The sequence below is a fragment of the Vombatus ursinus genome, unplaced genomic scaffold, assembly GCF_900497805.2.
Source record: "Vombatus ursinus unplaced genomic scaffold, bare-nosed wombat genome assembly UNPS02010461.1, whole genome shotgun sequence".
Classification (NCBI taxonomy): domain Eukaryota; kingdom Metazoa; phylum Chordata; class Mammalia; order Diprotodontia; family Vombatidae; genus Vombatus; species Vombatus ursinus.
The window spans coordinates 6,012,042-6,035,649 of record NW_020950239.1 but is presented as its reverse complement, the minus strand read 5'-3'; the positions used below and the strand labels follow the sequence as shown (position 1 = coordinate 6,035,649).

At 37.7% G+C, this 23,608-nt stretch overlaps 1 protein-coding gene across 1 annotated transcript in view; it reads left to right on the top strand.

The window, feature by feature from the left end:
• ADAMTS3 (ADAM metallopeptidase with thrombospondin type 1 motif 3) overlaps positions 1 to 23,608 on the top strand; it is a 283,034-nt gene that overhangs the window by 204,908 nt on the left and 54,518 nt on the right. The window contains exons 5-10 of the mRNA XM_027854644.1: positions 11 to 210; positions 15,917 to 16,000; positions 17,570 to 17,726; positions 18,779 to 18,884; positions 19,379 to 19,522; positions 22,400 to 22,532. Coding sequence (XP_027710445.1) covers positions 11 to 210; positions 15,917 to 16,000; positions 17,570 to 17,726; positions 18,779 to 18,884; positions 19,379 to 19,522; positions 22,400 to 22,532 — 824 coding nt within the window. The remainder of the gene's footprint in view (positions 1 to 10; positions 211 to 15,916; positions 16,001 to 17,569; positions 17,727 to 18,778; positions 18,885 to 19,378; positions 19,523 to 22,399; positions 22,533 to 23,608) is intronic.

Below are 23,608 nucleotides of genomic sequence, written 5' to 3'. Positions count from 1 at the left end.
TTTTCAACAGGACCTCAGTGGGAGGGCTTTGATGACCTCGGTGCCAGTTATGACCACCTTGAACAACAGCTGAATGAGACAACGAGGCGGCGAAGGCACGCGGGAGACGATGACCATAATATTGAGGTGCTCTTAGGCGTGGATGATTCCGTAGTCCGCTTCCACGGCAAAGAACACGTCCAAAACTACCTCCTGACGCTCATGAACATCGTGAGTATCCTTTCCTTTCCCAGCTCGTTCTGGATGTTGAGCCCGGTCTTCTCACTGCCTTTGACCGCCACCCCTATTGCTGACTCTGTGTGAATTCTTGCCTTTTATTGAAATCTAGCAAAATTGAAAGAGAGAAGAGGCAAGAGGGTTTTTAATAGGTTTCCCATTGGTGAGGGTTTGAAGACAGGAGATGACGTTTCTTCAATGGCATAGAAGGAAATGCCTGAATTCGAAAGTAGGTATCTTGAATCAGGGCAGGAAATGGGATTTTTCTTTCATTCTGGTCAAGAGCCTTGACCTCCTCAATTTTTGTCCATCTGCCATGAACACTAGCTTACATGATAAAATCATTTTTTCCTCCCCCAATATTTGCTCACCAAGTTGATAAAAAAAGTAAAATATTTGTACAGCGATAACAAGAGTTTGCATTTATAACGTACTTTAAGGTTTGAAAAGTTCTTTGCATGAGTTTTCTCATTTGATTCTCAAAATAATCCTGGAAGGTAGGTGCTCTTACTACCCCCGTTTTACAGACAAGGAAACAGGCTTAGAGAGGTTAAACTTGGGTTATACTTAGGATCATACAGCTGATTAATTGCTAAATCCAATACCTTTTTTTTTTCTCAGCCCTCCTCCTTCCTGACTTCTGTGAAGCTTTTGACAGTTAAGCAATCTCTATCCCTAGATGAGGGGCTCATCACTTAGGGTCCCCAAAGGGATCATGAATAGATTTTAGGGGCTCTATGAACTTGGATGGGAAAAGTCTTATCTTGATTTTCACTGACTTTTGTCTTCCATTGTAATCATTTTATTTTATTTTATTCTCTTAAGAAAGTTATTTTGAAGAGGGGTCCATAGACTTCACCAGACCACTAAAGGGAATCTAAGACAGAAAAAAGGTTAGGAACTCCTGTTCCGGATAGATGCTCCCTTCTCTCTGGTTTGTGGTGGCATTGATCTCTATTGATCTCTATCTCTCTTCTTCAACTTATATGACTTCTCTTTGGCTTCTTATTCATATCTCACCTCCCAACTGGGTATACTCTAGGGCTGTGTCCTGGGGCCATTATATTCTCTCTCTGTATATCTTCCCTCTTGGTCATCCTATGGATTCACTTATCCTTTCTATGCAGATGACTACCATATCTCTATATCTAGCCCATGTCTCATCTTAGCTCGTCCCATATCACTTTTTTTGGAGGGGGGGGGAATATTTCAAACATATATCTCCAACTCATCATGTTCAAAACAGCTCATTGGCTTCTCCCACTCCTCTTCTCAATTTTACTCTTTCTGCCTTTTCAATCTTCCCAAGTTAACAATCTCAAAATCATCCCTAAGTCATACTGAATGTAGAGTGCTGGAATTGGAGTTGGGAAGACCTTTTTTGAAACCTGCTTTGGACATATATTAGCTATGTGACCCTTGGTAAGTCTCTTAACCTCTCTGGGCCTCAGTGTCCTTTTCTGAATAATGAGATGGCTGGACTCAATAACCTCTAAGGTCTCTTCTAGCTCTAAATATATGATCCAATGAGTGTTGCTGTTCCTTAGCCCATGGGGCCATATCTAATCAGTTGCTAAGGCTTCTTGATTGTATCTTCACATCTCTTGTGTCTTTCCCTTCTCTTTACTGATGTGGCTACCATCCTAGGTACAGACCTCACCAACCTACACATGGGCTATTGTAATAGCAACTTATTGATTTGCTTACCTCAAGGCTCTCCCCTCTCAAATGCAGCCTCCAAATGTCCAAAGTGAAATGCCCAAAAACCAAGTCTGTTTAGGTCATTTCCCTGCTTTAAAAAGTTCTGCTGCCTTTCGATTGCCTCTAAATTAAAATACAAACTCTTCCATTTAGCACTTAAAACCCTTTGTGAGATGGCTCTGTCTTGCTTTTCTAAGTTTATTCTATGTCACTTCCCTTCTTATTTTCTAAGTTTCTAGCCAAACCATCCTATTTGCTGTTTCTTGTCTATCTCCCATCTCCATGCCTTTGGCCAGGCTGTTCTCCCTGCCTGGAATGTATATCCCTAGCTCTCTTCAAAGCTCAATTTTATTGCCACCTCCTACATGAAACCTTTCTTAATTCCCCCTGTGGTAGGAATTGTATCTTTTTTTGCACAGGCAATAAGTGAGATATTGGGGATTATCATTAAAGAGAAACGCCAGGTGGCTACACAAATGTGTCTGCTCCGGGTGAACTCACATTCAGGCCTCCACTACAATGACAGCTGCTTCGTCATCCTTTCCCATTTGCCCCTTTCACTCTCCATGTCCTTTCTTTGGCAGCCTCACTCATGTCTATATAGCTTGGTTATTATATATATATTGTGCTGCCCTATCAAAAGCATAGGGCCATTTGTCCTTTTTGCTGCCTGAAGTATAAAGAGATTTGGCCTAGAGGGGAGATTGTACAGAGGTTATATCTGAATTTAACAGTTATTCAGATTATATATGAATTCTTGACCTAACGTAACTAGTTGCCATGGCAACTGTGAAGGTAGAAAAAAGTTGGGGTTTTATAACTCCTGAACTTTAATAGTTGCATGCTTTTTATTTATTAGTGAAGTTGTTTTTATTACCTTATGTAGTCTATGAGTGCTTCATTACATTTTAAACTCCAAGCCTAAGTGACAGACTAGGCCATAATACCCCTAAATAATAGTGACCCCCCTCCATAATTTCTTTTCTTTTTTTTTTTTTGCTTTTTGCTGAGGCAATCAGGGTTAAGTGACTTGCACAGGGTCACACAGCTAGTAAGTGTCAAGTGTCTGTGGCCAGATTTGAAGTCAGGTCCTCCTGACTCTAAGGCCAGAGCTTTATCCACTGCACCACCTAGCTGCCCCTATAATTTCTTTATATTTTCTTTGTTTGTACTTTGTATTTACTTAGCTCACGAGCCCCCACTGGCATACTTTCCCTTAACAATCATACAGTAGAGTCAACTCCTTAGCAAAAGCATTTACTTAAATGACATTGTAAGAACAATAGTTGGGTTTCCCCCAAAGCCAGGGGCAAACTTTCCCACAAATGTGCTCAGAATCCAGGACGGGGAAGGAGAAGGAATGAACATGGGCCTAACAAACAATAATAGTTTAGCACACATGCAGAGGACACACATGGCCAAGGCAATCCTGGAGACAAAGCAAAGCTGGTCAATTCTGATTTGGCTTCTCTTTTTTCTGATAAGAAAAATGACCTTTGGACTGGAAATGACAGATTAAAAATGACTCATACGGTGCTGATGCCCTGAGATAAGGAGATAGTAAGAAAGCCTATCCTTGATGAATTCAATTCATTTGGCCCAAACAGACTGTGTGTCTTCCATATCCATGGTCAGTGTTGTGCCAAATATCACGGAGAGCAGGAAAGTACTTCTGCAGGACTTCTTGTTGTTGTTCAATTGTGTCCAACTCTACATATCCCCATGGACTTTTTATCCATGAGGTTTTCTTGACAAAGATACTGGAGTGGTTTTCCAGTATGCCCCTGTTTTAAAGATGAGGAACTGAGGCAAATGGCATAAAGTGACTTGCCCAAAGTCACACAGCTAGTAAGTGTCTAAGACCAGATTTGAACTCAGATCTTCCTGATTCCATGCTTGCAGGTATGTTGAACCACATACCTGCCTCTGCGGGACTAGGGAAAGACAAATGTTCCAATTTTTCAAATAGAGATCGGGTGGGGAACCTTTAGCCTTGAGGCCACATGTGGCTCTCTAGGTCCTCAAATGTGGCCCTTTGACCGAATCCAGACTTCACAGAACAGATTTTAAAATCCTGGAGGAATTAGCGTTTGGTCCAAGAAACAACAGGGAGTCACTAGAACCTCTTGAATTCATCTTTATTTAAATGTTATGATGCACACTAGATAAGATTCCTACGTAACCCTTAAGATGCTGCAGAAGTAATAACAACTCTGTGTGTCCTCAGGAAATAGTCACTTAACTTTGATGGGTCTCAGTTTCCTCATGTGTAAAATGAGGAGATTGGACTTTGTGACCTCTCAGGTCCCTTCTTACTCAAACTCTGTGATCCTTTAGTTTCTATGCACATACAAGTGATTCAGACCCATCAACCTTCAAGCTTGAAAAGGTTGGATGAGAAGGAAGCCATCACTGACCTAGGTTCTCACTGAATGTAGTGTATAATGCATAATTCTTGTTCAGGATCATAAAAAAAGAAGAAAATTTATTTCTCGAAAGACCTCAACACTATTTGTCTGAGAATTCCCTTTCTCCATCATGTTGTTAGGTCATTTTTCAGTCGTGTCTGACTCTTTGTGATCCCATTTGGGTTTGTTTTTTTTTTTTTGGCAAAGATACTTGAGGGGTTTGCCATTTCCTTCTCCAGCTCATTTTACAGATGAGAAAACTGAGGCAAATAGGGTTAAGTGACTTTCCCAGGGTCATACAGCTAGTAAGTGTCTGAGTCTAGAAGTGAACTCAGGAAGATGAATCTTTCTGACTCCAGGCCCAGTGCTGTATCCACTGCACCATCTATTATTACTAAGTGGTTTATTAATCAAAACAACAAATTATCAAGCTTTTCCACTGTGCTGTGTTGAGTACACCCATCTCATGAAGCTTCCTCTTGCAACAGTGGAGGTATTTGTCAAGGACTCACCTAAGATAGATTGCGAGCCAGAACAAAAGAAAGGATCGAGTAGGGTAGACGGAGAGAGGTGAACGATGCCCGTATTTTCTCATCAAATGCTCTGGTGTTATAACAGCTGCTAGTCAACTAGTATTTATTAAGCACCTACTATGTGCCAGACGCTGCAATTAATACCACTGCAAAGAAAAACAAAAAAAAAATCCCTGCTCACCTCCAACATTGGATTCCATCTGGGATCTGTACACAATGCTGGTGTCAGCTGCCATGATTACGGACAATGGCATCTAGGATGTCCTTAAAGCTGCAGGCAGCACTTGGTGTATTACCCGTTATTCTCCACCTTCCTCCTAGCTCCCAGCCTTGTGCTGAATAGTAGGTCTACAAGAGGAAGTGTTTGAACCTCAAGGGGAGAGAGGAGAAAGAACCAGCATCTTCTCCACTCCTCCTACGTATCAGATTGGTCAAAGCTCTGTCCTCTCAAGCAGTCTAGTGACCACTGAGAAAAAGGACACTCACCACCATTCTCCTTCATGGAGCTTGGGCCAGACAGGGCAGTGAGAAATAGCTCCAATCAAAGACCTCACTCCCAAGGAGAAGGGATACCTCAGTACCCATATCTTGATTTGTGCTCTTTAAATCCTTGTTATTTTCTTCTGAGCCCAGGGAAGGAATAACAATATTTCAAATGCTGAGGCCAGATAAAGCTAAAGTCCAAACTTTCGATAGTATCTGCACCATGGAAAAGCAATAAACAAATTCATGGTTCAGTGAATCATCATTGTATTGAACCATCTGTTTGGAAGGATAAGCATTTGTAAGGGGAAGCCAAATATTATGATTTGATTACAGTTGTTAGTGCTGAGAAAAAAATTAGCAAAACCTTTCCTGTGAAACTAAATAAACTTGTGGAAATTCAAACACATTTTCATTTACTTATAGGATACTGAAAGCTTTTGTACCTATAACCAATGGTTTGTCTTGACAGCAAAAGTTTAAACAGCTCTCTAATTGTGCCGGCTGCGCCGTGCACTCTCCTCCTATAAGGAGCAGGCTGCCAGAGTCATACTTACCAGTCTTCGGCGCCTACCAGGATAAACACACAGAGACGAGCCGACCAGGAGGTGCCAACACCCGAGCTTTATTCAGAGGCCATCACAGCAAGGCCAAGCAGGAAGGCCAGAGCAAGAGAGCAGGAGCAAAAAGAGAGCGAGCTCCGACCACGACCGTTCCTTAAGTACCTACTCAGCCCCTCCTCCTCAGCCCGCCTACTAGTCATTGATTGTAGGATCAGATACTGGAAGGGGATGTCTGGGTTTAGCGCACCAAGGGAGAGGAAGTGACGCAGGAGGCTAGGACCGGATACAGGAAGGAGACGTCTGGGATTAGTGCATAGACAAAGAGTACATGACCTAGGAAGTCAGGCCCAGATACCGGGAGGAGGCATCTGGGGTCAGTGCTACACAAAGGGAAAGTACGTGACCCAGGAAGTCAGGAAGGACACAGGAAGGAGGCGTCTGGGGTTGACTTTGCACTTAGGGAGGGGACTAAGCAAAGGGAACTCGTCCTCTGCCGTCCCACTCCCACGTGGCACAGCCCCCTACCTCAGGAGCACATGCTCCGGCTACTTCCTTGTATCCTGTTCCTTCTCCAGCTTATCTCCCATAGCACTGCCCACTGCCTCAGGAGCATGAGCTCCAGTTACTTCTCCGTATCTAGTTCCCATCCCAGTTCACCACAACTCCACCTAGCACAGCCCCTGCCTCGGGAGCGTGAGCTCCGGTTACTTCCTAATACCCAGTTCCTACCCCATCTTGCCACAACTTCTACTTGGCAGTAGCCAACATCAGACAGTCCTTCACACTAATAATTAGTTTTCTAACTGTTCTTGCTCACTGTGGAAATTAGCTGGGATGTTAACACACATTCCCATGCCCTCATGAATGGATGTCTTACTCTCGCTGCTAAGTTTCTGTGGAAATTATTTAAATGCAAGATCACTCCTTTTTCATTCATTCTGCTTCTGGGTTTTCTCTGTTGCCAACCAGCGATCAATAAATCAGAAATCATTGACTGAGCATGCATTATATGTTAAGCTTGGTTAGGTTCTTTTACTTGTCTTGGAAAGTTTGGACTCTTTGAGTGATTGTAAAAAGATCAGATATAATTAACAAGTAATTTTTATTATCTAATTTATTTCAGACTTCAAAATTATTTTTTTAAAAGATGTCCTTCAAAGTTCACATCAAACGCCACTTTCTCAAAAGAGCTCCTTTCTGGATTACTCAGTGAGAAATCATCATTGCTTCCTCTGACCTCATATAGTACCTGATATATGTTTTATCCTTTCATGCGATTATATTCTGTTGATCATTATTATAGATCTCTTATAGGACACTGTGTTTATGTGTGACTGTCTCCTTGCTAAGTTCCATGAGGGAAGGGGCCTTTTCTTTGTATCTCCCCAACATCTAGTGCAGTGATATGCACATAGCTCTAGTATTTTGCATTAACACAAACAAATGTGAACAACTTTGATGTTTATAGAGGCAGAATGAGTAAGAGCACTGGACTTGGAGTCAGGAAGACCTGAATTCAAATCCCATCTCTAGGGTGTGATCCCTGGCATGATGCTTAATTAACACTTTCAGCCTCAGTTTACTTCTCTGTAAAGTGGAGATAATATTAGCACCTAACTTACAAGGTTGCTGCAAGAATCAAGTGAGATAATTTTTAAAGGCTATTATTATTAAAGCTATTATTATTCTTTACCCAAAATTACAGAATTATAAGTAGTATTAAAGTAGCATCATCTACAGTAGAGCACATGCATCGGAGCCAGGAAGACCTGGATTTACGTCCCTCCTGTCACATAGAATGTCTGTGTGACCCCAGGCAAGTGGCTTAACTTCTCAGTGTCTCAGGAAGCTCTCTGGGATGTAAGTTGTCAAACAAGGCCTGATATGCAATGATAGAGGAAAGGTCCTCATCAGGAGTTCTCTGCCAGCCATCCACCTCCAGAGAAAGAACTGAAGGAGTCTGAAAGTAGATTGAAGCATCCTTTTTTTTTTACTTTTATTTTTCTTGGGGTGGTTTTTTTTCTGTGTTTTCTTTTGCAATATGACCAATGTGGAAATATGTTTTGCATGACTGCACATAGATAACCTATATCAAATTGCTTGCCTTTTCAAGGAGAGGGGAGGGGGGAGGGGGGAGGGAGAAAATTTGAAACTCAAAATTTTAAAAAATGAATGTTAAAAATTATTTTACATGTAATTGGAAAAAGAAAATATTAATGTAATAAAAAGAGTTCTTTGTCAAATCACAGATCTGGTTCAAAAACCTTATAAGGTTGATTAATTTTTTAAAAAAAGTTGATGTTGATTCTTTCTCCACCAAAGTTTCCCAGGAAGCATTAGATGCAAGTCATAGACTTAGCCTTAGCAATGCAAAGGAATAGTATGTCTGTTTTCTGGTTTTGTAGATAGAGATCTTACTTTTGTCATAGTCTCCCAGCACCTTTCTTAACATGAAAGACATGTGGGAAATGTACGATTTTATAGTCATGTTTGCATCCGTTTAGAGGTTTTTTTTTACCCTTTTGTGTCATCAATTTGAAGCTGTAGCAAGCACAGTTTTCACATTCCAGTAACACCATCTCAGCACCTCAGGCTGAGGGTAGCCAGCAGTTCTCAAACCCATTGGTGAGTTAGGGGGATGTCTACTCCAAGCATGAAGACTTCCCCTGGTGGGATGGGTAGATGAGAACAATTTGTTCCATTGACCAAGAAGATGACTACCGCAGGCACCGTGGTGGTCTTAGAGCTTGATCAAACATTGGAGACATCAACGTCATCTGCAACATCCCAGGCATCACCAGTTGTCTTGACTTTTGTCTTGCCACTGGACTTTTACGACTCTGGAAGAGAGAGTGAGGTCGATGACTGTGCAACTCTGCCTCACTTACATCCAATTCACATACAAGTCAAGACATAAGCCATGACATCATTGATCCTTTTCAGAAACAAAGGATGAACACCAGAGCAGAACTTTGCAATGGTTGTTAAAGTCCATGGAGACCTTCACAGAATAATATCTTGCAATGCATAAAGTAAACATACCAATATAAAAAATATCTTAAAAGCATGTTCACAGGCCCTAAGTTAAATACCCTGATTTATTAATATTAATGATAATAAATAATATTGATGCCAGTGGATCTAGCACTGGCCCTGGAGTTCAGAAGACCTAAGTTCAGATCCAGTCTTAGACCCTTATTAGCAATGAAGTCACTTAACTTCTGTTTGCTCCAGTTTTCCCACCTGTAAAATGGGGATATTAACAGCACCTACTTCACAAAGTTGTTATAAAGATCAAATGTGATAATATTTATAAATCACTTAGCAGAATGCCTGGCAAATAGTAGGTGCTATATAAATGCTTATTCCTAACCATTTTCTTGCCTGAAATTATTCTAAAACTAGAGGGGACCTTAGACTAGAGGGGACATGCTAGTACACATGTCTCATTTTAAAACTGAGGAAACAGCTGAGGTCAGTGTGGTTAAGTGATTTTCCCATGGTCACACAGCTTATCAGTGGCAGTCAAAATTTGAACTTAGGTCCGGGTCTCTAAACCCCATGCTCTTTCCACAGTACCATCCTTTCACTTTTCCTTTTACTACATCTACATATTTAATATTTTTCTATGAAAAGCAAGATCTGAGCAACCAATCAAAAAGACTACATTTTGAAGGTCACGTTGTCCTGCCAGGGAAATGTCCTGGAAGAAATTGTCCTTTCTGGGAACAAACTTGGAAGGAGTTTTCATTTCAAGGAAAAAGTCCTTGGAGGAGTGTTTGATTTGATTTCCCCCCCCCCTTTTTTTTTGCTCTCTCTCTCATCATTGTCAACCTCTTCCAATTTAAGGTCATCTAAAAATTGTTCTGTTTACCTCCGTTTTCCCTGGATATTTAATAAGGAGCCTGAGTTGAACCTTGGGCATCTCAGGGGAAGTCTGCCCCTGGCCTTATGGGTTGGTTAAGTAGATCCAGGATATTCAGCTAGACTGGGTTTGTTGATACAGATTACAAAGTGTCTTCTATTTATACCCTTTGCTGCATTTGTATCTTAACTTCTCTCAAACCAGTCCAGTGACTTGTTTTCAGCCGATCCTCCTTTCCTTAACAGTTCAACCAGATGCTTTCTTCTGGTTTCTTTTGTTTCAATACTCTCTCCTGTTTCAATATTTTCTTCTCAGGGGCAAAATTCTGCCTGCATTCTATTCTGTGTTATTATCAATTTGGAGATGACTTCCAATTTGTGATTCACCCTCCGGTCTTTCTAATTTATTGAATAGTGTCCAGAAGGTAGATTATAGAAAAGTATTTAATGGAGAATTTGTCTTTATATATGTTTTCTCCTCATCTTCTCAAGACATAAAACTTTCCTTTGATAACTGCTTGTTCAACTCTTCTTACCATTTACATGCTGGGGATTGATTTTCTTCTTACATATTCATGTTGTTTCCCTATTTTTCTTGAATTTGTTGTAAAGATGCTCTCCCCTCCCCCACAATTAATTAAGTCCCATTCTCTTATTGTATTGTTTTTATTCAAATACATTTTTGATTTTATGTCCTTACAATTGCTCATTTTATCTCTTGTAATCATCTGTATCCTTTATTAAAGGGATCAGTAACCTTGATCAATAATGCTTTCCCTTTTGTTATCTATTTTTGAATGTGTTAAAAATTAATATGACCTTTTATATGTAGGTCATGTGTCCATTTGAAGGTGATCGGTGGTATATGAACCTAAGCTTCATTTCTTCCCAATTGCTTTCCAATTTTCCCAAGAGTTACTGTTGAGTAGTGAGTCCCTAACCCAGTACTTTGTGTTCTCGATTTTATGTAACACTGTTACTATATTCTATTACGTCTGTATCATGTCTACTTAATCTGTTTCATTGATCAGCTTTTCTATTTTTAAACCTATCCTCTATCCTCTCCCCCATGCAAATTAGGAGAATTTTTTCCTTAAAAGGTATTTAGAATGTCCTCCAGACTTGGTTAAGCTCAGAGCATTAAAGATTCAGGCTGTTAATATCACTTTCCCTGTGAGTACAAAGCAGTCTTGAGGAGGTGCTCCAATACTTAGCTGGCGGATCAAGATGGATAACATGTATTTAGTTGACTCAGTTCAAAGGGTCCTTACTGCCTATCCTTGTTAAATCAGCTACAGCTGAGTAAATCTTTTTAAAAATGTGATTAACCCAAAAATGTCTCATTTCATTCCAATATCAAACCCAACTTCAAGAGGATTGATCTCATCAGGTCTAACCCAGAACAAAACCAGCACCAAATTATTTTAATATTGTAAGCTTTGTAGTATGATTTGAGATTTGGTACTGCTGGACAACTTTCCTTTGACTTTTTAAAAAATTATTTCCTTAGAAATTTCTGATCTTTGTTTTGGGGTGTGTGTGTGTGTGTGTGTGTGTGTGTGTGTGTGTGTGTGTGATAAATTTTAACTCAATAAAATAATCCTTTGGTAGTTTGGTATTTACAGATTTAATAACATATAAGTTAACTTAGATAGTATTATCATTTTTATTATATTGGCATGGCCCAACCATGCACAATTCATCCCTCTCCAGTTATCTAAGTATTCCTTTTATTTCTGTAAAGTGTGTTTTGTCATTGTAAAACTGATGTGTATTTTGATATCTGTATTTCTAGATATATATTATGTAAATTCTATAGTAATTATGAATGGAATTTCTTTTATCTCTATTGGCTGGGTTTTGTTCACATAGAAAGACTGGCGATTTTGGTGAGTCTATTTTATATCCTGCTACATTACTAAATTTATTATTTCTATTGATTTTTTAGTAAGTAATCTATCATCTCATCTGAAAAATATTTTATTTCTTCTTTGCTTTTACTTACTCTGTTAGTCTTTTTCATCTTATTTGTATAACTAAAATTTCCAGAACCATGTTAAAAATAATGGTGACAGTGAACATCTTTGCTTGAACTGTAATTTTATTGATAAAATGTCTAGTGTTTTTCTATTACACATGATTTTGTTTGTTGTTCAGTTGTCTGACTCTTTGTGACCTCATTTGGGGTTTTCTTAGCAAAGAGACTGGAGTGGTTTACCATTTCCTTCTCCAGCTCATTTTACAGATGAGGAAACTGAGGCAAGTAGGATTAAGTGACTTGCTGAGGATTACACAGCTAGGAAGTGTTTGAGGTTAGATATGAACTCTGAAAGATGAGTCTCCTTGACTCTAACCTGGCACTCTATCCACTGAGCCACCTAGCTACCTATTCCACATGATACTCTTAGTTTAAAATAGATACCACAGTGGTGTCAAACTCAAAAAGAAACAAAATCCTCGTAGGAGAAGTTAACATAATTTATGTTGCATTGTATTTTTATTTATTTTGTTAAACATTTCCTAATTATATTTTGATCTAGTTCAGCCATACACAGGGCTATGTGTTTGATACCTCTGGTTTACCATATTAAGTATAGACCTATTTATTTCTGTTTTCTAGTGTTTAGACATAAAAGGATATTGTATTTTGTAAAAACACAACAAAAAGAAAAATTTTTCCTATATCTAATATTATCATTTGATTTATTGCTGTGTGTTATTTACATGGTCTATTATGTTTATAATTTTCCTCATTTTGAACCAACTATTCATGGTAAAATTCAATCTTATCTCAACAGATAATCTTTTTAAAAATGTGTCTGTAGACTCTTTGCTAATATTTTATTTAATATTTTTGCATTGATATTCAGTAGGTATTAGTCTATACTTTTCTTTCTCTTATTTACCTCTCCCTGATTTTAGTACCAGGACATATTTTTCATGGAAAGTTGTGTGCCATATTTTCCTATATTTGCAAACAATGTATATAAAATTGGTGTTAATTCTTTTAAAAGCATTTTAGAAAATTGCCTTTCCAATCTGTCTAATCTTGTCCACCTCTACCCTCTTATCCCCCCTGTTGGGAGTTAATATATGACTTGGTCAAGGTCTTATTTTAAAGTTGACTTATTTAAATTCTTAATTTGTCATACTGGAAATTTAGGTATTTTATATTTTTGTTAATACATCTTTTTCATTCAAGTTAGCAGTTTTTTAACGTAAAATTGGACAAAATAATTCTAATAATTTTCTTTATTCTTCATTTGTTGTGAATTCTTTTTCACTTTTGATATTCAGGATTTGTTTTTTGGTCAAATTAGCTAAATTTGTCTATTTTGTTAGTTTCCTCATCCTCTAAAAACATCCTTTCTACTTCCATTTATTAATTCGATAATGAAGGGTTTTTTTTGAAGGGGAAGTTTCAATTTACTATCTCTTCGAAGACTTCATTTTTGGTGTTTACTTGTGATTTTTATTTTTTTTAATAAAATTCCCAATTCATTAATATGTTTTCTCTCTCTGTTGCTAATGAGAGTTTTTAGAAATAAATTTTCCCTCAAGGACATCTTTGGCTACTTCACAAGAATTTTAGTATGCTATTTCATTTTTTTATTTTAAAAATGAAATTAACTACTTTTTGTATAATTTGTTCTTTGACCTACAAATTTTTAATGTCTAAATTAATGTCTCTATTTAAGTTTGAATGTTTCTTCCAATGCCATTTATGGATTATAATTTTTATTAAATTGTGATCAATAAAGGATATGTTTACTATTTTTGATTTTCTGAAATTATTTGTGAGACTTTTATGCCCTACTATATTTTGTAAAGGTACCATGCAAAGCTGAGAAATATGTATATTCTTATTCGAGTAATTTCTAGAGAGAATATACTGATCTGGGCCCCCTACACAATTCCACACTTCAACTCCAAGAGTGTTACCGAAGCTCAGAGTTAGCCTTAAATCCAGCTGTGATTCCCAGATTTCTATACAGTGCATTTCTGGGTCCTGCCTCTCCTTTCAGGAATCTATAGGTGGTAGTGGTGAGGTTGTATCAAGGCTCAGGCCCCCAATTATTAGAACTCATACTGGTTTGCAACACTCCATGTTCAGACTGTTGATTGGCTTAAGGTTTCTTTTCAAAGGGTTGAGCTGCCCCTCCCCCACCCTTTTCCCATCCCTTTTGATTTCCTTCTATGTTATCTGAGTTCAGAATGGTTTTCCTGTTTCTTGTTTGCATATTTGTTTCAAGAAATTTGCTTCTTGTCTTCTCTCTCTCTCTCTCTCTTTTCTAATGGGGTGAAAGATGGTTTTATTTAAATAAAATAGAGAGATGGGAAGGGTACTACAGATATGAAATGCTGCATGCACTTTCAGATGAGGTCACTGAATCATTAATATTACTTAACTGTTTTACTTTGTTACAAGAGACTTCTCACAAAGTAGGGGTAATTTGTAAATATTTGCAATGTAAAAACAAAATATCAATAAAAGTGTAAAATTTTTTACAAGTATATCATTTTTTTCTGTGATGGGATTATACTAAAAGCTTCAGAGATTTTCTTTCAAAAAGAGATAATAATAATTGCAGAGTTTATATTCTTATAAGCCAATATGACAGTAATTTAAACTATTTCTGGCAATGAGCCGAATGATTTACTTTATCTTTCTAAAAATACTTCTAACAGTCTTCGTACTCTTTATTCATTATTATGAATTCCTAAATTTTTGCTTAAGAAATATTAAGGTTAGTAGGATTTAAAAAATCCATAGTGAATATTTCAACTCTGGAAGATGCCATTGCACATAATTGGTTAGCATTCCAATAATGTAACGTTCGTAGCTCCTGGCAAAGTTAACAGAGCTACACAGAGTTACATAGCTAAATTGCTGATTTAAGGACTTATTTTGTTTCCAAAATTTGTTATTTCTGGGAATATCACCCCTAGGATGTGCATGAGGTACACATGTGTATAAACTTATTAATATTTATTTTATTTTTAATAACGAGTCTTTGTTATCAGGAAACAGGGGCATGGAATGTTATTGAGTCATTTCAGTCATGGTCGATTCTTTGTGACTCCATTTTTTTTTGTTTTCTTGGCAAAGATATTGGAGTGGTTTGCCATTTCCTTCTCCAGCTTGTTTATCAGATGAGGCACTTAGGCAAAGAGGATTAATGACTTGCCCAGGGTCACACAGCTAGTAAGTGTCTGAGGCCAGATTTGAACTCATGAAGATGAGTCATCCTGACTCCAGGCCCTGTACTCTATCCACTGGGACATCTTGCTGCCCTTGAATTTGTATCTTATTTCTTCTGGGGTTAGCTTTCTATAGTGGCAAGAGAGGAAACTTGTACATGAATCTCTCCATTTGATACTAACTAGCTATCTGATCACTGAAGATTCACTCTCTGGAAGCCCTAGGCTTTTCCCCTGTGTGTAGGAGATGAGAAAAGCTGGGGTCCACAGTGGTGAAAATCAAAGGAAGTCACGCCTGTAGTGTGATTTGCCTTTCCTTCCAGCATTGTAAAAAAATTTCAGTTGTTTTTCTATGACTTCCTCATCACTTTGCCCTCTTGCCTTGCATATAGTGGGTCCAAATGAGAAAGGAACACTCCCATCTTCATCCAGAGAGAAATTTATTTTTGTCTTAATACATTTGGCCAGTGAATGGTGGTTGAATTGAACACAGATCTTTAAACACACCGGTCCTGTTTCTACCAGTAAGTGTGTGAGTTTAGGGAAGTCATTTACCCTTTGGAAATCTTACTTTATTTACCAGGAAAATGTGGGACCTGGCTTGGATTCAAGATCTCCACAGTCCCTTCTGTTACCAAAATTCTATAATTATAAGGTGTCCCCTAATTGCCATTTACAAATTTCCACCTGACTTTTAAAATTAAACAAAACATAACCAGTAAAAATTGTGATTCTTCCACATGAGCACATTTCCCTTCCTCTCCTTCATTCCACAAAGAGGGCTTCACCTCTATGTTCAAAATGATTGCAAGATGCTAAGAAGCTTGCTACTTTGATCTGGCTGCATCCACGCAGGGTTGCTATGAGTGACAGGTGAATTATTATCTTGTCTTGTCCTATCCTTTTGTGATGCCTTTCTTTGAAAGCTTGCCTGTTTTGTTTCTAGGTGAATGAAATTTACCATGATGAGTCACTTGGGGTACATATTAATGTTGTGCTGGTACGCATGATAATGCTGGGTTATACCAAGGTAAGAATGGTCTCTGATGCCCCATGTGGAATTTTGTTCAGAGGGCCAGATGGAGTCATTTGGGGAATCTTGGACACTCAATTCCTTCAACTCCAAATAATAATGGAGGAGATTGCTCTGAGCTGAAGAAAAGGAATTGTCTGTGTGAGAAAGGAAAACTCCTGTACCTCAGCCAGACAAGCATTGGTTTATCTCTTTTAATACAGGCAGGAAATTAACCTATGATTTTAGCCTATGAAAATGATGATTGTTTTCCAGTAAACAGATTCTTGAAATGAGCAGAGAAGTCTCAGGCAGGCAAAAATATAAAGATTTTAATTTTCTACATATGCCTAAACTTCTAAGTATAGGAGAAGTGTCTTGTACATCTTTGTATGATGCCTTGCTCAATAAATATTTGTTGACTGAATAAACATGATCCCATTAAAGAGAAACTGTTTAATCACTAAATTACACCAGTTAGACCTGTTTTACCCACATATAATATTTTACAGAAATAGCCTTTCTTTTGTGGAAAGAATTTTGGATAATTTTTCCATTTAGATGTGTTTTTTTTTCCTTTGGAATTTCATAATTGCCATGATATTTAAGTATGGGATTTTTTTTCTTTCAGTTTTCCTCTTGCCACATTTGAAATACTAATGAGCTTGTTCATTTAGGAAAGAGAGACAAAGGCTATTGTGTTAGCGTTTCATCCCTTGTTTAATATCCTTTTATCTCCTTCTGGTGAGATAGTATGTCACTGAGTCTTGGTTTAGTCCCAGTAGCCTAACCTACCTTATCTCAATCACAGAGAATGTAAGCAGATTCTAGCTGGTATCCTTAAGGACCAGGGATTTAGTAGTTCCATCATTTATTAGGGGATGTATGTGTTCTGCATAAAACTATCCCTGGTTGTTTTATTAAGAATGTAAACACTGATAATAACATTTGTTGAAACACAGAAGCCAATCTAAGAAACATTTTAACTACTTCCTCACTTAACCCCAGAGGACCAATGTTAGAATGTTGTACGACAGAAGATCCTCTCATTCAGATAGGGCTTACCACATGGTGGGCACTTAATAATAAATGCTTGTTTTATTTGACTCAGACATTCCAAGCAATGGCAACTTTTCATCTACCATTCTGATGGTCAGAAAATACACAGCTAGGAAGTAGAAACTACATCTAGCTCCCTCTTCTCCCCATTATCTCATGGTATGCCCTGCAAGTAGACATTTAAAAAATATATTTTTCTAATAAGCAAAATTTTAGTCACTCTCCCTCCCACCTTCCCACACACTGGAAAAAAATAACAAAACCCTTGTAACAAATATTCAGTTAAGTAAAGTGTCAACAGTTTCTATGTTGTTATGCACCTTGAGTCCATCCTCTCTCTTTCGAGAGATGAATGGCATGCTTCTGAAATGCTTGCAGAAGCTCACTCATTGTTTTCACTGTTCATTAGGTTATAAAGGTAATTGACTAAGAATTAGAAGCCCAAAGTTTTAGTGTATAATAAAGGTGCAGAATGTAGGCTTTGGGAAAATCTGGCACATCCATGTTTAATTGGTTGTGATTGTTCAGTCTATCAGCCTCATAGAGAGAGGAAATCCATCCCGGAGTCTGGAGAATGTATGCCGCTGGGCATGTCAGCAGCAGAAGTCAGATCCCAATCATCCTGAACACCACGATCATGCCATTTTTCTAACGAGGCAAGACTTTGGCCCTGCTGGCATGCAAGGTAATGATGCTGTCACGTAAGAGGAAATTCTCGTGTAACCCCCGAATCAGACAATGTTGTCAATTGTTCCAGCCAGCTCAGTGCAAGTAGCTTTATATTATTCAGGTCTTTCTTTACTTTCTAACATCCTCCATTGACTTCTTTGGAGTGTTGCAAAGACAAGAATCCTTCCTAGTATTCATTACTTTTAAACTGTCTTAATAAGTCAAAGAGAGACATACAGGCATTGAGGATAGAGAACCAGCCTTGGAGTCAGAAAAAGGTAGGTTATGTCCTGTATCAGACACATACTGGCTACGTAAACTGAGACAAGACACCTCTCAGTGTTCCAAGGCAACTTTGTTGTATATTCAGTTACAGAATAGTTACCAAACTGTGTTGGAAGAAGGAAATTTCCTCACCAGGAATTCCCTATGCCAATCAGATAAAAAATCCAGACTAAATGATACCAGTAAAAATCAAACTTTTCTTAAATGACCACTGCTATAGATTTTGGGGGAAATGACCCACAAAATCCATCATGAATTGTACAAACTAGTAATACTAAAAATTAGGGCCAGCATAAGAAGATGACTTCTACTTGTCTTACCTACTTGTGATGAATTCTAACATAGGCATTGGGGAAAAAACAGATTCCATACTTCTAACTTCCTTATTAGTTTTTGTGGAATTAAAAAAGATGGTATCAAAGTCGTACAAGTCATTTATCATCCTTGACTACCCTTCCCTCACCTGTAAAGTGAGGGAGTTTGATTAAATGACCTCCAAGACCATATCGAGCTCTAAATCTGTGATCTGTGACCTGTGTGGCCAATGAAGAGGTTCAGCAATGACCAGGCCATGCAAAGCGTCCATAATGGAGCTCAGGTATCTTCATCCAAAAGAAAGGACAGATTCAAATGATTACTCCTTTGTAGGACATGGCTTTACCAAGGACAGGTGGCTGTCCTTGTTTCACAGAAGATTATTTGGTAGGGGGGATCTAGCAGCAATCCCTTATGGGTTTTCAGATGAAATGAACATTTTTTTAAAAAAATTGTTCTTCTTTACAGGGTATGCACCAGTCACAGGAATGTGTCATCCAGTAAGAAGCTGTACCTTAAATCATGAGGATGGTTTTTCATCAGCCTTTGTAGTGGCCCATGAAACTGGCCATGTGTAAGTCACTCTTTATCACTAAGGGACAGAAAAACATAAACAACTTTTTTTTTTGTTCCTACTTCTTCCAATTGTTTTTGTACTTTGGAAAGAGGCATGTCAGATCTCCCAGGCGCCACTTTGATTCCTCTCCCACTGTTCATGTGTATAAACCGGGGAAGGGGTCATATACTGAAACTGAACAAGTGACTCCCCATTGGGATATGCATACTGGGCTCGAGTATTGCTGTGAAGCAATACTATGATATAAGAAGTTGTCTCATCTCATTATACTCTATGCCTTAGTAAATGTGGTTTCTCAAAGAATGCCAACTTTCCTTCCAACAGGCATAAAGGTTCTCATTGATATTGTTTTTGGTTTAGTTTGGAATAATTGGCACAGGTCTTCTTTGCATGAACAAGTATTAAACAAATTTGAAGTTATCAAGCCAGTTCCCACATTCATCAGCATAACTTTGGTTTCTTCTGATCTTATCTTGTCTTGATCTTTCTAGGTTAGGAATGGAGCATGATGGTCAAGGAAACAGGTGTGGTGATGAGACAGCCATGGGAAGTGTTATGGCTCCATTGGTACAAGCAGCATTTCATCGCTATCACTGGTCCCGGTGCAGTGGCCAGGAATTGAAAAGATACATACAGTAAGAACCCCATGGGCATATGTAGAGAGTACTACAACACTGTAACTTGAAAAGAGAGACGTAAGCTGTCCACATCTATCCTTGGTCATATGAAGACATACATTACAAAGTATAAGCCTAGGCATTCAAAATAGATAATTCCAAAAGATCATAGATTTTGGACTGGAAGAGATAGTAAAAGAAATCCATCTATCAATCAAATACCAATCATTTATTAAGAGCCACTAGGTGCCAGCCACTGTGCTCGGTGCTGACGACAAATATCAAAGTGAAACAGTCATCTAGCTAAACCCCCTCACTTTACAGATGAGAAACGGAGGCCCAGAGAGACCACAGGATTGCAGAGTTAGGGCTAGAAGGCACCTTGGAGACCATCTAATCAAACTCTCTCATTTTAAAGAAGATAAACTGCATCCCAAACAAGCTGGGATTTACCCAAGGGCATACATTTGGCGTCAGGGCCAGGATCTGGACCTAGGTCTTTTGCTTCTTTGATAGTTTTGGATTCATGGCCTAACCCCAACATTTACTATGGGTATGGGCACCCCCAAGTCCATTAACCTTTCTGAACCTCAGCTGTGTCGTTCATAAACTGATGGTCACGTTATTTACACTATGCATCTCGCGAGGGGGTTGTAGGGAAAGATCTCTGTGATCCTAAAAGTGCTACATGAATATGAGCTGCTTTTATTATCCTTATTGTCACCCATCTTACTTTTCTTGTCTTCTTGGATAGAATCCAGGTAGAAATGGTGCTCAGTCAAGTCACTATCCTGCTAGGTGGTGCCATAGTGCACAGAGCACTGGGACCGGATGCAGGAAGACCTGAGTTTGAATTCAGCCTCAGATAGTTACCAGCTGTGTGGCTCTAGGCTAGGCACTTATCTCTGTCTGCTTCAGTTTCCTCTTCTGTAAAATGGGGATGATAAAAAGCCCGGAAAGTAGGTGCTATTATTATGAATATAAAGTGAGATAATATTTGTAAAGTGCCTGTAAACCCTGAAGTTCTATATAAATAGTAATTATTATTATATTTGATCTTTTGGTATTATAATTAATATTATGTTTATTATGTAGTCAACAAAATATATTATATTAATATAAAACATTAATACCAATTATGATGAATATGATTAATATTAACATAATATATACTATAAAAACTGTATAACATGTGATATGCTATATTAATATATTTGATATATTGATATATTATTAATGGATATTTATTAAATTAAAAATATAATCAATATCATATTTAACATTAAAATTAATACTGATTTAATAAGTTAAGAAATTAGCTATAAGTTTAATAACTTTACAGTTTATTTAAAATAATTTAATTCATTTACTTTGATTTAGTAATATAATAACTAATTATATGTAATAGTTTATAATAAGTAAATAATATTTAATGATAATATATTAAATTATATTTACCAGTTAAATATATTTAATATTGAACAGCCAAGTAAAATAATTGCTTTTTAAAATTCAATATAATTATTGGGCTGTAAATTGATTTTCTGTAAGTTCATCAAAAGTATCTTTGGGATAACTTTAGTATGAGATGAGATGACAGGAGTGATTTGTGTTTCATGTTGCTTCAATGTGATTTTAATTTCTCTCCTTGGCTTCTATAACTTAGGAAGCTGTGTCATTTTGTGTAGTTTGGAAGTAATGAATATTCTTGTAAGGCTACATCTATCCAAATGGTGTCCTTGAGTTTTTGTGAATCAGTGTTATGTTGGTGTTTTTGTGGGCAACAGCTCTTTCTGTGATAATGGTTTAGTTATCACATACTTCAGTTATTTGATCCTGAAGGGTATTTTGAACACTGTGTCTGTGGGGCAAAGATTTATCATTTGTTAGTTTTTGAAAGGCAAAGAGTTTCTGATCTATAGTCTTAGCCACCAAGTCATACTTTGTCTTTTGTGTTTGATTGGTGCTAAATTTCTGCAGCCTTCAGTGATGTGTGTTATGCATATTCTGTCATTTCCTTGCATAATCTCCCTAGTTCAGTAAATCCATACTCCTTGAGGAGAACGTTAAAAGCCTTCTTCATCTCATGGAATTTTGCCCTCATGATAACAAAATATCATTTGGCCTAGATGAGTATGAAATTCTTCATGCACACCAAGGAAAGATAGAGACAGAAGATTCTGAGCTTGAATCCAGACGTCAAATTGAAGCAATGGGTTTGAATTAATATCTTGTATTCCTCCAGGCAAGATACATGAAGGGATCAAGAAGAAATATGTTACTAGATATATCCAAAGATTTACCAGCCTCCTGAAAGCAAAATGCAGTGTCAAGAATATGTTGAAAGCAACCAGTGCTTATGCAATGCTAATCTTAACATGCAATTTCAGATTTGTAAAATGGATTGTAACAGATTTGGAAAGTATCCTAACAGCAGCCCATACAATGTTAATGAAACATAGGGCTTATCACCCTAATGCAGCTATGGAAAGAATACTTTCTAGTAAAAAAGGAGGAAGCAAATTGATAACATATTCTCAGAATACATGATAAGGAGGTTGAAAATGTACAGAAATACTTTTGGAATCAGCAGATGTCAACTCCATCAAGTAATAGTAAAAGGCTGACATTAGCTACATGCCATTAAATTTGTTGAGTACAACCAAAAATGATTTACATGTAGATGGAGCCTATGATATAATTATGATACAGAAGCAGAATTAAAAGGCCCCTTGGGGAAGATAGCCATATGAACTCAACCTCATCCTTTCTTCTCCTCATTTTCTTTTTCTCCTTCCTCCTCCTATGTCTCCATCTCTTCTTTTCATTATGGTTATTATCTTCAGAGAAACATGTCCAAAAACTTAACTATATCCACTATTTACCTTCTCACAGTTCCTATGACTGTCTTCTTGATGACCCTTTTGAACACAATTGGCCCAAACTCCCAGAACTACCAGGAATCAATTATTCTATGGATGAACAATGTCGCTTTGATTTTGGCGTTGGATACAAAATGTGTACTGCGGTAAGTCACTCAAAGTAATTTTCAAACTTAAATGATGAAATCTGTGTACCTAATTCTGATTAGATGAGTTTTACTGAATGAACATCCCTCATGTGAATTGATTTATACTATGGCAGAAGGTGATTGGGCTGAGATCCACTGAGACTGGTGATTTCCCATAGATTCTTTAAAGTCCATCTTTCTTTTTTGCACTTAAATTAGAGCTAGGCAAGTTCCTTTGCCTTGTAATAGAATGTAGTCATAGCACAAATAATTTAAAAGCACTCTACTTGCCTTTGTCTCAATCTTGTCAGAGAAGGAAGTTTCATGAGCAAGGAGAAGCTTGTTGGAGGGAAACTCCCAAGTATAAGATAGGGTAGTGAGGAAGAGAGAGTTATCTCAAGGCAGATTTACCAATGTAGGTAAATCTGGAGTTTATCTATAGGTTTGGGGGAAAGGTCATGTATGTGTGTGTATGCAGATGCATATATATGTGTGCATATATATGTACCTATGTTTGTGTGTGTGTGTATCCACTCGTATCTATTGTATATACACATACATACATGCATATTATCTACTTATTAATCTAGCATATTAGAAAGGGCACTGGATTTAGAGTGAGAACACTTAGGTTTGATCCCCAGTTTTGATATTTTTCCATACCTGAGAATAAGCAATTAACTTTATTTCTCTGAGCTTCACTTTTCTCATCTATAAATAATATTTTTACTATGTCACAGGATGAATGTGAGGAAAGGTCTTTGTAAATGATGGAACACTTACAGGGTGTCCCAGAAATCCTAGTTCAGTTTTAAACTCTTCAAGCTTAAAACTTGTATTTTATCCTAGAGGCAATTGGGAGCCACTGAAGATTTTTGAGCAAGGGAGGTCAGACATGTGATTTAGGAAGATTGTTTTGATACTTGTGAGTTAGATGGATTGGAGAGAGGAGAGACTGGAGAGACTTTAAGGTATTTAAAGCTTAAAACTGTACTAAGACTTTTGGGACACCCTGTATAAATATACCTCTCTCTATATAGATCTAAATTAATCTCTCTCTCTCTCTCTCTCTCTCTCTCTCTCTCTCTCTCTCT